The sequence below is a fragment of the Idiotropiscis lumnitzeri genome, chromosome 4 (assembly GCF_059441095.1).
Source record: "Idiotropiscis lumnitzeri isolate Australia: NSW breed Sydney's pygmy pipehorse chromosome 4, RoL_Ilum_1.0, whole genome shotgun sequence".
Taxonomy (NCBI): domain Eukaryota; kingdom Metazoa; phylum Chordata; class Actinopteri; order Syngnathiformes; family Syngnathidae; genus Idiotropiscis; species Idiotropiscis lumnitzeri.
This window is the reverse complement of record NC_142394.1, coordinates 9,869,189-9,883,235: the sequence shown is the minus strand read 5'-3', so window position 1 is coordinate 9,883,235 and position 14,047 is coordinate 9,869,189. Positions and strand designations below refer to the sequence as shown.

Below are 14,047 nucleotides of genomic sequence, written 5' to 3'. Positions count from 1 at the left end.
AATTCCAGTCAAAGGTAAGCCTTTAAGGAAACGTCACGCTCTCTCTCAAACGCATGCAATCATGATCGTGTTGAAAAACAGAAATCTAATTCATTGTAGGCTGTACACACAAGCAAGTTTGCTTTCTGCAAGAAGGTGAAATGTTCAATCACTTCTTGTGCTACATAATCACTTCCATCATTCCATATCAGTCAATTTATACCAAAATTAACGGGTCTTAAAAGAATAAAATAGTACAAGTTGACAAGGATTTCCTTTAAGGTTGAACAATGGCAATTTTGATAAACCGCAAACTCTACACTTATCAAACACTCGCACATATCCCTGGATTAAACAAAACAAAACAAAAAACTTGTGTTTGCAAGATAATTTTGGTTGGAAAGGCCCAGGATACCATTTTTCAACCTATTCGAGTCGGTCCAAATCACCTTTTTCAAATATCACTCGCCATTTTTTACACTAAATTATCTTCCCTTACTGCCATTTTAAACGCGCTTGATGATGACACAGCGTTTACGTTCTCGCAGATGAAATGTCCGCCACAACGCACAACCCAAAGCTGTTCCCAAGTAAGTTGCTGTCTCAGGCTATGCCAGTATCCACATGCTCTAAAACTGTAGTATCAACCGCAAAGCTATTTTATTTTATTTTATTTTATTTTATTACGCACTCTGAAGTCTGAAATGCGAAAAACTGGGTAAGGCCTACCCAAAACAGTAGAAAAAAGTTCATTTTGATGGCATAGGACCTTTAGCAGTGAAAAATCATTCATCCTAAACGTGACGGATCTGAACCAAAGTGGACTAGTTTTTCCACCGCTTTGCCACATCCGTCCATCCATTATCCAAGCCAGTTCTCTTCACGAGGGTCGCAGGCATGCTGGAGCCTATCCCAGGTGTTAGGCGGAGTCCACCCTGAACTGGTCAACAGCCAATCGGAGGGCACACTGACAAACAACCTTCCGCACAAATGGATAATTTAAAAAGTTTTGTGGACATAACAAGCCAAGCTAGTAACTTACTCACTCATAAATATTTGTGTCCTTGGTCACATTTAATATGTCATTACAGTAGTATACAGAAATCTAAATGTCATTCAGAAAAAAAAATGTGAAGATAGGAATTTCAAACCTTCTAAAGACTATTAGGTCCATACTGGCGGGAAAATGCCACATTAATAATATAAGCAAACATGCATTAAGATCAATATTACTGAAGCTCTTAGACACTCGAGCAAGTTTCAAAACGAATTACTAAATGTTTGTAAGATGACAGTTTTATTCTCAATATTGTTTCACTCTGTTCTCCTGTAATTTTAATATTGGACTCAGCGTGGCCTTTATGCATAATTTGTTACAAGAGTTTCAATTGTATTCAGTTTTTGAATAAGAAGCTTCACTTTGAAGGTTATACTGTTCCAGCTGCAAAACTGAGGTGCATAAGCTGCTTTCCATTGATCACTGTTCCCCCCGGCTTTTCCAGCATGTTCGGCCACATCTAAATATGTAATAAGCTCTCCTCCCATTTTCCTAGGCTCATGTGGACAAAATCCTATTCATAATGGAAGCGTCACTTAGCGATGCAGGAGTGTGCTTGCAATACAGTGGTGGTTCCCTAAATATGTTGAGATGAGAAGGCTTCGAACTGTGTTTGTTTACTATGCACTGGCTGGAAAATCTTAAAGGCTGACGTGGTAAGGCCACTGTCACAAGCGTGCTTAATTCTTTCGTTTCCATGTAAAACTGAACTTAACCAGTCGATGTGTATCACCCAGCATTTGCAAGACAGCATTCATTCACTGAGACTGTGACCGGAGCCAAATCAACAAGAAAGACGGCCTTTCTATTCGTCCATGCAACGATCCTCCGCCAACATCATGTTAGTGAAATCCATCTTGGTAGTTTTAAACATTAGAAACAACAGCCATGGGTCAAAGTTTGACAATTTAGCAATGGTAATGTTTCAAATACAAGTGGCAAACTTACTCCAGCGTGAACTAAACAAAACAAACATGTCTTCCCAAATTCAAGGCAAGCACTCAGAGAAGGAAACAGTGGATGCAGATAGCAAAAGTTGCTTCTTAGAATAATGTGACAGAGACCTAATCCAAGATAATGCTATGCTCAAGCACAGCTCATTTGTTATACAGAATTGGGGCATAGTTGCAGGACTGAAAAATCCAATTTAAATATGCGTAAGCAAAAAAAATTTAGCCCTATAGGCACACAAAACTCAATCGCAAGAACCATGTAGACTGCTATCCTGGCCTGCGTAAGGAACATTTTTGCTAATCAACGACTTACTTTTTGAGGACCATTTTTTTTTTTTTTGTGAGTCAATCCTTGGGTCACAAAGCAAGGATTTAATTAAACCCTAAAATTATTTGGTACAGCTCCAGCAGTTGTGAAATGCACTGTATCAATAAAATTGTATTGTATATTGTATTATTGTACATAATGGTGGAGTTACAGGGATGCAGCTATTGAATCATTCACTATCTCCTACTAAAATTCAATTGAATAATCAAATAGTCTGATAAAACTTGACTAAAATGAGAAAAAAAAAGATTTACTTTCCTAACGGAAGACCCGTTGGTTTCCTTTTTTATATAATCAGCGGTTCCTATTTTTTAAATTCACAAAGCAGCAAACTATTTCTTTTTGTCTTGAAACATTTTCCGTGGGGAAATTTTGAATACAAATATACATTTCAGTTTAAACTTTGGATTTCCTGTAATAAAAGGCATTCCTTAAAAAAAGGCATTAACAGCCCTTGTGTAATATCACTTGAGTAATGAGCATTTTACTATGTGACATATTACAGTGTGCATGTTTGTAGCTATGCATTGATGATCTTAAACCAGCTGACAAGGAATAAGTCAAAATAATTATTACAAATATTTTTTTATAATTAATAATTATTAACATAATTTTTTCCACTTTCAACAGTAGTCATATTTATTATTAACAGGGACCTAGCCTGCCAAAGGGCTACTGTTATGCTACTAAAGTACTATCATAAATCTCACTGACTAACAGAAAGTTAATTTTTACAGTGCTTTGGGTTTACAAAGATCACACGCCACACTGCTCGCCTCGCTTTTTAGTCCGGATTGCTCCCGCATGTCATGTTCCCACGGCGTGAAACAAATAGTTTGGCCTCCAACTTCCTGTGCATAAAGTATGTGATGAAAGTGCATTGTGCTCGCTTACAGTTTTGCTTTTCAATGTATCGATATGAGGCAGAAAATGTCAATTTTGCCCCCTAAACAGTGATGTAGAACCTTTTTTTTTCCCGGCCTTTTTAATATCCCAAAAGAATTAACACTCACTGACTTTCCCCGAGAGCATGCATGCCCAACCGATGTTATTCCATTAAGAGCTACGGAGTGGACTTTAGAATGAAAACCGCATCTATGCCTGCTGCTACTCCCGTTTTTAGTACATCTCTGATGTAGGAAAGTGACCTTGAAATGCAAAAAGTTTTGTTTTTAAGAATTTGAATTTTTATACTTTACATTGACACTCACACTGGCATGTTTTAGCGTTTTAGCTTGACTGCCTCAAATATATGAAAGTTACTTTTCATCTGCAGACGTGTGAGCCACTTTCTAAACTGTTCTGCTGAGCTGCAGTGAATGGGGAATGGAATCAGTGGTTTGCCTGTGTGACTGTTAACATTTACAGAACAGGCATCAAAAGTTAGATGAAACCAACCTTTTCTAGGGCTGAGACAGCGATAATGAAAGAAGGAAAAGTCAAGTTGAGGCTAGGAGACAAAGGGAAAAATAAAGGAAAATATGAAACATTTAGAATGGAAGGAAGGGCTGCATTTGCAAATTAATTTGTTCCTTTTTATCCCGTGTAGCAACTGCTTGCAGGCATATTGCCGGTTTCAACAACTACAAAGGAACATAAGTTTAAAATATTGTTTCGGGGTCAGCAAGTCTTTTTGGGGTTGTTTCTATTTCCGCAATAGATTACAACAGCAAATAACTTGTTAAGTAAAATACCTGGCAACTGGACACAAAACGTCCAAAATTCAATCCAATAATGCTTCGGAATTCCACTTGATTTACTTAAACAATGAGCTGCTTCTTAAAGTTTTAAAGTCTCAGTTGAGCGTATTAGGGGCCATGCCATGTTTCAGGTTTTAGAGTTATGTTTGCCAACATTGTCAATAATGAAAGTAGTCATACAGCAGTGCTATGGCAACTCGTTCATATAATCATGACTTGTGTCCTTGGAAGAAATGTGAATGATGTCTCTGAATTGCACAAACAGGCCAGTAAGTCTCAGGAACGAGATGTGTTGGCCTCTCGGCTGGTATGCCGTTACGTCATAAACTAATGAATGAAAGCTCCTTGTTTGACCGAGTGAAACCGGCCGGCTATGATGCAGAAAGAGAAAATTGTGATTTTCTTCTGCCAGACTCAGAGTTCATAGAAAATTCAGAAACTTTTCTTTCCTCTCCTTTCTTTTTAATTAGTTAAATGCAATTAAATGTTATATTGGGGTAGATGGGCCAATATGATGACAAGTTTTTATGACCAAAGGATTTCAGGTTAGTACTATTTTTAATGTTTTTCAGTGGCCCAGTCTGAGTGTCCACTTTACAAACTGATAATAGTTGGAATCCTAACCTTATTAGAATGGTTCAATACAATGGATGGTATTTAATAAAATACATCAGCACAACTGTCTTGCACAGCTTGTTGGTTTTGATCTACCGGCAAATATTTCTTTATTATCCTGTTAAATGCAAATATCGTGCCACTATTAAAATGTCCCAAACCCAAAAATGTGTCAAATAAATTATTGTTAAAGGTGCTTAACTAATTACTTAAATCTTCAGAGTCGATGAATGCTTTCTTAGCGATGATGGAATTACAAATCTATTGTTGACAGTGCCACGTGGGTAAACGTGGCAGTGTGTCAAGAGTTTGTTTTCCATGGCTACTGCGGCTCCTTTTGACTGTTTTGTCACTTTCCAGGACGTTAAAACAATGTGATCCCACTCATCTTTTCTTGTCCCGTTGTAAAGTGGAGATTGATGAGAGGATTAGCCACAAGATGGATTTGAGGAAGGGAGGGCACTGAGAATGTGGTTGAAGTTGTCATTTTTTGGGTGGGATGGTGTTGGGCGTCACAGAGGATGCGGAAAACTTGGAAAAAGGATTGCTTAGTGTTCTTACATTACTAGAGGAATAACTTTTAATGTTTTGATGGGATGATGTAAGTTTTCATATTTCTAAATGGTAATACACATCGTGAATATTACCCTGCAGATGGATTTTTGGTTGGGAATTTGAATCGAATCGAAATCGCATTTGCTGTCAGAAAATCAATCTTTTCCTGAAATCATTCAGCCCTAGTGCAGAGCCAACGTGTCAGTGAATAGGGCCGATCAATTGCGCACAGCAGGGGTAAAAAAAAAGCATAGATGATTGATCAGTTAAAGTGGATAAGAATACAGGTGAAAAATATTCAATAGTGTATGTTAAAAAAGCAAGGTGTTAATTTCATCTAGGGCGGCGCAATAATTCAATATCAATGTATATTGCAATAGTCACCAGATCAATTTGAATAGAAATTGCACGCAATATAATATCAATTAAAAAAAAAAAAACAGTAAGCAAACTGACAAACCCTGACCCTGATATGAAATTCTTATATTGTAATGGACTTTTCAATCTTATCACCCAGCACTAACTTCATCACATTTATTTATGAAATTTGTAGTGGTGCTCTTAACGGGCTAGCATCACTGAACGTCAAGTAGATGAGCGGGATAAATATTATGCTATGTCTATAGTTGTGAAAAAAATAATAATAAAAAAAAAAAATATATATATATATATAAAATATTATTTTTATTACTTTTTTTATGCTTAGTTAGAAATGCAAAGACAAAAAAAATACGTCCACTTAATAGTGGACGGCCAACTGGTTTCCATTTTTAGATAATCAACATTTATACTTAAATTATAAACTGTGCATAAAGATTTGAATCTGGGCTCCAGCCTACCTGTATGTTCTCCCCGTGCCTGTGTGGGTTTTCTTCGGGTACTCTGGTTTCCTCCCACATTCCCAAAACATGCATGGTATGGATGGAAAGATAATCCAATTAAAGTAGAAAATGTTAACGTCTAATTAAAATATACAATAACTCTCTTGACATTTACAAACACATAATTTTATGTTGAATTGCTAATACTCAATGTGCGAGATGTATTTATATTAGCATTTCAAGTAATATCCGTTAACCAATTTTAAATTTGCCGGGTCAAATTCTAGTAATTTTCTTTGGAAGTATAGTTTTATTGTAAAGGAAGGGGAGATTGGACTATTTCCTTGCTATTTCTGTTGCCAACAATTTAGTGTTCTCTATGATCTTTTCTCGTAAATGTCCCATAAAATATATTTGTATCTTTTTTCACCCAGCGGAAAATACCACTACCCTTTAAATTTTCACTCCTAAAGATTTTGAGTTTATTAGTTTTTCTTAATGTTACGTTTGATGTGTTGGGATGTTTTAATTTAGTTTTCCTTTTTGCGTGTGAGTGAGGGCATTAAAAACACCAAAGTAATTTTAAAGATGAAAAACCAAATCATGATTGCATTTCCCTTCTTCATCATTGCAAAACGTAGTAGCTGTAGTAGCTGCTGTTCTTTCCCAGCAGTGACTCGTAAATAAGAATCGCAAACGGGAGGCAACAATAAATATGCTGATAAAAATATGTGTGTGTGTGTATTCACCACTTTTACTCTGCAGCTCTGCCTCTAAGTGGCTCCCCTCACTGTCTGCATTGTTTCCCCAGGGCGACATGGCCAGGCTTAATAGGCCTGCTGATCGTGTGTTAAAGTGGGGTGTTAATTATAACACTATGCTCCGTTAAGCACAGTCACATTAATGTTGCACTGCTTGAGCTTTGGAAGGCCAGACTGCTGAGTCATTCTGTGGACTGGATGATAAAAAGAAAAATATCTGATATCAATTTGATGGGCTAAATCAGCTGGTTCTGTCTTGTAGCTAATAGTTTTTCTGTAGAACATTTTACATTTCATTTAATGCTGAAGAAGAAGAAATCCATTTATCCTTACATAAATTACTGATTTGTGTTCTCATGTATAAAGGTGCGGAAACAGTCATTAGGTTTTTCATGCTTTCCACATTCTTTGGCGCTTGTGTTTTTTTTTTGTTTTCCATTCATTTGCCCCTGAATATTACCAATCTCCACCCCGTTGCTTAAAAGTTAAAGCTATGTTTGCTCCTTCTTTGCTCTCTCAGTGGTAGCACACAACTGAACTTGCTCTTTTTAGCCTAACACAGTTGGGTTCTGTGCTAATGACCACATAAAACCTCAGATGAAGAACAAGAAAGCATAGAAAATGAGGGCATGTGGTTGTAGAAGCGGTCGATGCATATGCCACAATTGCTGTTTTCCAAAGGAAATATGGTTATAATATTTACTTTTTGCCCAGTCATGGGCGGTATGATCAGTCCCTTTTTTCAAACTGAAGTCCATTTGGCGCTGCACTTTGCAACATGCACAAATCTATTCCTTGTGTAGTGTATGTACTACAAGGACTGGAGGATGGAATAGCATCCGCATGATGAATATGCGCCACACTGCAACACAGCCTCAAATTGAGCAGCGTTGCAGTGATATCGGAAGGTGCATCCAATGGGATACTGGTGGCTGAGTGATTTAGGAGTGCTGACTGCAACAGACCTACCGGCAGGAAATGCCTCCCTGTTACTTCTTGGTTGGCTTCTACGTAAGCACTACCAAATATAGGCAAGCATTCACCATTGCTCATGTTCAAACTCCATTTGAAAAAAAAAAAAAAAAAAAACATATTTTCCATTTCGTTTTTGAATAATTGTTTGATGGTAGGAGATCTTTTCAGAAAGCCAGTGTTGACAATTGTGACAAGTGGTCCATATTTTGTTATGGAAATCACTGCACACTAACTCATCACACCCGTTTTGTTTTGTTTTAAATACAGCATCCCAGGACACGCGCATTTATGATGAGCATTTTCAAGATTGAAGAGGTTCTTCACTGTGTCATCTTGTTTATCCTGTTTTCGTAAATGCTGGCGCTTATATTTTTCTCTTTTCAACACAGGTAAAAGGCCAGCTTCTGTGGGATTTGATGTTGCCTTTAGATAGGTTCAACTGAAGATGGAAACACTGGAGTCTGAGCTGACCTGCCCAATCTGCCTAGAGTTGTTTGAAGATCCTCTGCTCTTACCGTGCGCCCACAGCCTGTGCTTCAACTGCGCCCACCGCATCCTGGTGTCACACTGCTCGTCCAGCAAGCCGCTTGAGTCTGTTTCGGCCTTTCAGTGCCCCACCTGTCGTTACGTCATCACGCTGAATCACCGCGGGCTGGAGGGCCTTAAGCGCAATGTGACGCTGCAGAACATTATAGACCGCTTTCAAAAGGCCTCCCTTAGCGGCCCCAATTCGCCTACTGAGAGCCGGCGCCTGCAGCGGCCCTACACCGCCACCATTAGCGGCACAATAGCCGGAACAATTGGCGGCGGTGGTGGGGGTGGCGGTGGCACAAGTGGAAGCAGCGCCCGGAGCAGCCCGGCCACTTCCAGCCACCCCCACCCTCACCCGCACGCCAATCACATCAATCACATTAACCACACAAACGCCAACCACAGCCCGGCTTTTGTGGCTAAAATGGATCTGCGCATCTGCTGCCAGTTCTGTGAGCAGGAGCCGCCTCGCGAGGCCGTCAAGACCTGCGTCACGTGCGAGGTGTCGTACTGTGACCGCTGTCTGCGAGCGACGCACCCCAACAAGAAGCCCTTCACGAGCCACCGCCTGGTGGAGCCTGTGCCGGACACGCACCTCCGCGGCCTCACCTGCATGGAGCACGAGAACGAGAAGGTCAACATGTACTGCCTGGTGGATGATCAGCTCATTTGTGCCCTCTGCAAACTGGTCGGGCGGCACCGGGAGCATCAGGTGTCCTCCCTCACCGAACGTTTTGACAAACTCAAAGTAAGTCCTTTTTGTTCTTGTCGGTTGACGTGTGCGATTTGCTTACATTAGTCATTTATTGTATTTTAAGGCCGAGTAAGACTTAATTTTGTTTCAAATGAATAATTTTTAAAAGCTTTGAGTCCCCTTCCCATATTTCACTACCCGTCACAATATCTTTAATGGAGCCAGTACTGCCTCCTTTCCGTCATGTGCAGCCGCATCATCAGATTTGATCAGAAAGAAAGTCAAACACGAGCTTTGGGGAGGCAGTCATGATAATAGTCGATGAGCTGGCATTCCATGTGACCGCTAAGCTTTCAGAGTCTGTCGGAAAGAGAGGGAGTGCTGAATCAGGGTGAAAAAAACAACAGAGAGGTGCGAGCTGGAGCCAATTCTACCACCAATGAGCTACCATGGATGGCCGTTGGAGTTCAACACATGCTGAGCCACGTGACATGTGTGACTTTTTAAAATAATTGTAGCCAGAAACTGTTGTGTCAAAGTCTACATGAAAGGTCTTAAAAGAAAGAATAATATTAAAGCATTTTTAAATGTCTTACAATTTTAAATTTTTTCATCAATTCAGTAATATCAAGTTATATTTTAAAACATGGCAAATTGATTAAAATACAAAAAAATCCATGTTGGATATTGTAAATAGACTACTACAACTAAAATGAATGAAATTTGCTTAAAATTAAAACGATGGTGGTGATCACAGAGAGGAATTTTTGCATCCTTTGCTAAGATCTTTTTTCCTGCAATCTCTGCATCCAGGATAGTTATGTTTTCCTTAAACAATCCTCCCTAAAAATTAAACAGCTTATACTTCTGCCTAGGTTTTTTTTGTAAATGGAAAATATTTCACCATTGCTTTTCGCCATATTTCGTAGCAGTGTAACGCATCTGACATTTTCTTCACCATTGTCTTCTTCTCTTTGTCATTTTCTTCCTCTATGGTTTGTGTCTTGTTCTTACTGTCTTTGTTTGATATTGTAGCATGCACCTGATGGGAGAGGCTAAACGTCTCATTTGTTCCTGTCATTTTGATTGTGTAAGAAAACTTTGGGCATAAGAATGAGTTAGCAGCAGTGGGAGTAAGAGTTTTCTTCAGTATGCGGGAAACACCACTGAACGGTTGTTCTCAGCTGAAATATACCTTTGGTTTTACAGGAAGTAAAATCCCCAAATCCTGTATTATTGATGATTTGCGCTCTTGTAATTGTGTGTGGCTAACTTAAGCCTGAACATGAATGCAAAATTCAACCTGCTCAGCATCAGCAGCTTAACTAACCCACAGCAAAACTGTCTTTATATTTGCTCACACTTGCTTCTGCCACCTAGTTGATTTTAGACCTGGGAAACGTTTATTGGAAGAAGTAGCTGGCTCGCCTAATGCTTTCTCCTCCACTTCATGGCTTCTTTCTTGTAGTTCTTTGGAAAGCTCCCTGCAGCTAAGGCTTTGAACTTTCTCGACTTAAAAAAACCTCCTTCTTGTCCACATCTGGGACAGAGGCAGCCCGAGTCCTAGCTCTATTTCAAATGGCGAGTGCCAGGTAATGTGTAATCTGGTTTTCAATCATGGAAAAGCGGGACAGTGGAGGTCTTATTAGGGCATCCCTAATCAGGGAAGAAGTAGGTCAAGAGGGACTTTATGTATTCAGCTTTTCTTCTGCTCCAAAGTTTTATTTGAAGTTAAAAGTACCTTTTACACAATGACACTCACCAAGGAAAACCACATACTACATGTTCATGTTTTTCAATGTTTTGACATTTGTGAACAGCTTTTGCATAGCAATGCGTATTAGCTATTGCAATTCTTAAAGTTGGCAAATGCAACCTCAGATAAGCAATAACATTTAGCATGGCCTTACTGATAATAAACAAATCAAATGTTTTGATTTGCTGCACATTAAATTCCATCAAAAATAAAATGCTGTTTGTGTGATAAAACAAGCTTTCTCACACACGTATTTGATATTTTGGAATGTGCGGTTGTTAAATAAATAGTGTATAATACTGTATGTGTTTTCAGGTTATTATTACATAATTGTGATATTTGGTTAACTACCTCGAATTAATATAAGATTTTACAAAAGAAAGTTTGTACTTGTACTGACATGAGCCACCACAGCTATACAAGTGTCCTCTGTTAGCCATGGTCAATGCTGGCCTCACTTCATTTAATCCTTAACCTCTGTATTACCCTGATCTATGTGCACTGGGAGTCATACTTTCAACGTTTCCTCACACTTTAGGAAAAAGGTAAGCCACCCTTGGGTGAGCAAGCCGGATTTGAACCATGAGCCAAATCTGTAAAAGACGCAATTGTGGCTTTGCTGCGACACAAGGGTGCATATTCCCCAGGCAGCTGTTGAGCAGAGCGCTTTGCCCAGAGGCAGACATTTGTGCCTTTTAATTGGCAAGCCTAGGCACATGTCTGTCTTTGCTTAATGGTGCAACCACTTTCAGTTTGACATTTTGTTTCATGGTGTGAAAGTCTCATCACCTACCGTTTGTGCACGTGTCCATGACTGGATTTATTTTCGTTAATCTTAGGCATGGAAACAATCTCGTGATTTATTTATGACAAAACTAAAGAAATTGAATTTCACTTGAAGGGCACTTTTAATGTCTGGCCGCAAAATGTTATCATGTCTGTCGAGACGATGATGTGGTGATGGCTGTGGTTCCCTAAATAAAGGAATCAAAACCTTAAAAAACATAATAACTACCCTCTGCTCATGTTTGTGCTTCACTACTGTGACAAATGTAGGTCCATCCATCCATTATCTGATCCGCTTATCCTCACAAGAGTCGCAGGCGTGCTAGAGCCGATCGCATCCATCTTCAGGCAGTAGGCGGGGTACACCCTGGACTGGTATACATACATTAAAAGTGTGACACAATTACAATCGATATACCGAAATTCATCCTCTTTAAAATGTCAAGGGAATGATGAAAACGAGTAATAAGGGGAATTGAGAATCACAATACCCTAAAATGCTGTTGACATTTCAGAAATGTGTGATCGGCAGGGCACAACAGGTAAGGTTGGGGGGGACAATATCACCTACTCTTATCACAAGCACTGGGGCCCCTCAAGGATGCGTCCTCTCTCCGCTGATCTTCTCCCTCGACAATAACGACTGCACCACAACAAACTGCACCACCTCTTCCAGCTCCTCCCCTTAGGTTGGCGTGATGGAACCATGCACACCAAAACCAGCAGACATTCAAACTTCTTCCCTCTCGCCATTAACTCTCCAAAAAATTGACTTTACACTTTTTTGGCAGTTTTGCACACCCCCGTGGGGCATTATTATAATAATTATTCATTATTCATTATATTAATTTATGATTGATCAGATCAGTCTAGCCTCAGCCCTGTTCATACGTGCACAACTTTCATTGAGAATATTCCACACTTAAACACTGCCACTTTAAAGCACTCAAGGACTTTCTGCGTAATTGCAAACCCGAAGTTGCATTTCATGTACTATTTGTCCCAAAAAAAAAATGCAACAATTATGTGCATCATCCGCGCAACCGTCGTAGTATTGTAACTACTGCACCACTGATCACTTTCTCTCTGCTCTGGCTGTCCAAAATATTGCACAGCTGTCATTGGGTTTTACGACTGCACCCTTACATTATGAGAGATTTTCTATACTTATATGTCATGTCTTTGTTTATCTCAGTTGTCCGTTACTGTAATATAAGTATAGCTCAAACGGCCGATTACAAATTCCTTGTGTGTTTTACATACTTGGCCGATAAAGGCGATTCTGATTCTGAGATCACATCAGATGAAAATATATCTTTGTTCTCCCTATCTAAACATTGTTTTCCCTTTATGGCCTCGATCTTTGGTGCTTGAGGGTGTGAAAATCACATACAATGTTGCTAGGATGATTCGAGTGAAAAGGTCTGAGGTGGACTTGTAATCGATGATAGCCGATTAGAGGATTGCAGAAAATTCTCCAGGCAACTTTTCTATTGGATTATTTCTTCTTTTGGAAAAAGCTGGTCTTCAAAGATTGACTCCCTTACTCACTGTCAATTTGCGTCAGTACCTCCAGCCCTCCTCCCTTTTCTTCATCCCCCTCAACCCATTATCCGCCATAAAGTATCCTCTGCTTCCCCCACCTTAGGCAATGTCTAATTTCTGTGTCATGTGTGCATTGCATCCACTCCCAATACGGCTTGGATAATGGATGGATGGATATATGTTGGGAATGTAACGATGAATCTATATAAAATCGATTTAAACTGCCCGATTTAAAATGCATCAATGTAAAAGAAATCAATATGGAACTTTTCATTACAAAAGCATTTGTAATGATTTTTTTTTCTCAGTATTTATTCTTATCCGTGTTTGATCTTTTTATTTTTAAAAGCCATCCCAAAGTTCAAGTAACCATTTCCTGTTCCACTCTGCCACTTCTTATATTTCCTTCCTTTACATTAGCTTTGTGTCGGTTGTCTTACAGGTTTACTTTTTATTCAATATTGAGTACTTAGCCAGTGGGTGTTGTTTATGCATTGCCCACTAACATGCACACACGACTATGTATGTCTCTTAATGTTAGCAAATGGGAGCCCTCCGGTATGTGTATGTAGAAGGCTAAATAACAGCCGTCAAATATGTGTATTTCCAGGTGCAGGAGTGTTCATGTGTGTGGAAGTGGATGCTATTAGATCTGATGCGTGAAATGATGGGGTGCTGCAAGTATGTTGCCAGGGGGAAACCCCCTTCTCTCTGCGGAGAGCTGCTGTAGATGGAGATCACTTAGTCATGCAGACATCAAATCCAAAAGATGAGTAAAAAGCTTTTAGCGTACCACTTGAAGAGGTGTGCATGAGCAGAACCTCATTTTAAACACGTGGATATACATGCACATGTGCCATTGTGCACGCAGCTGGCATTGCATCATGTATGTTCTGTCATGAGCTCCATCATCGGCTGTGGTGGGTCATGGAAGAAACAGATTAACAAATCAATCCTCATCCGTGCATTGTGCGCAATTTCTGCAGAAAGT

The 14,047-nt window shown here is 39.5% G+C and overlaps 1 protein-coding gene across 3 annotated transcripts in view; it reads left to right on the top strand.

The window, feature by feature from the left end:
- mid2 (midline 2) overlaps positions 1 to 14,047 on the top strand; it is a 102,063-nt gene that overhangs the window by 46,052 nt on the left and 41,964 nt on the right. For all 3 annotated transcript variants that reach the window (XM_088294135.1, XM_088294136.1, XM_088294134.1), the window contains exon 2: positions 8,134 to 9,023. In XM_088294135.1, coding sequence (XP_088150261.1) covers positions 8,190 to 9,023 — 834 coding nt within the window. In that variant the 5' untranslated portion in view covers positions 8,134 to 8,189. The remainder of the gene's footprint in view (positions 1 to 8,133; positions 9,024 to 14,047) is intronic.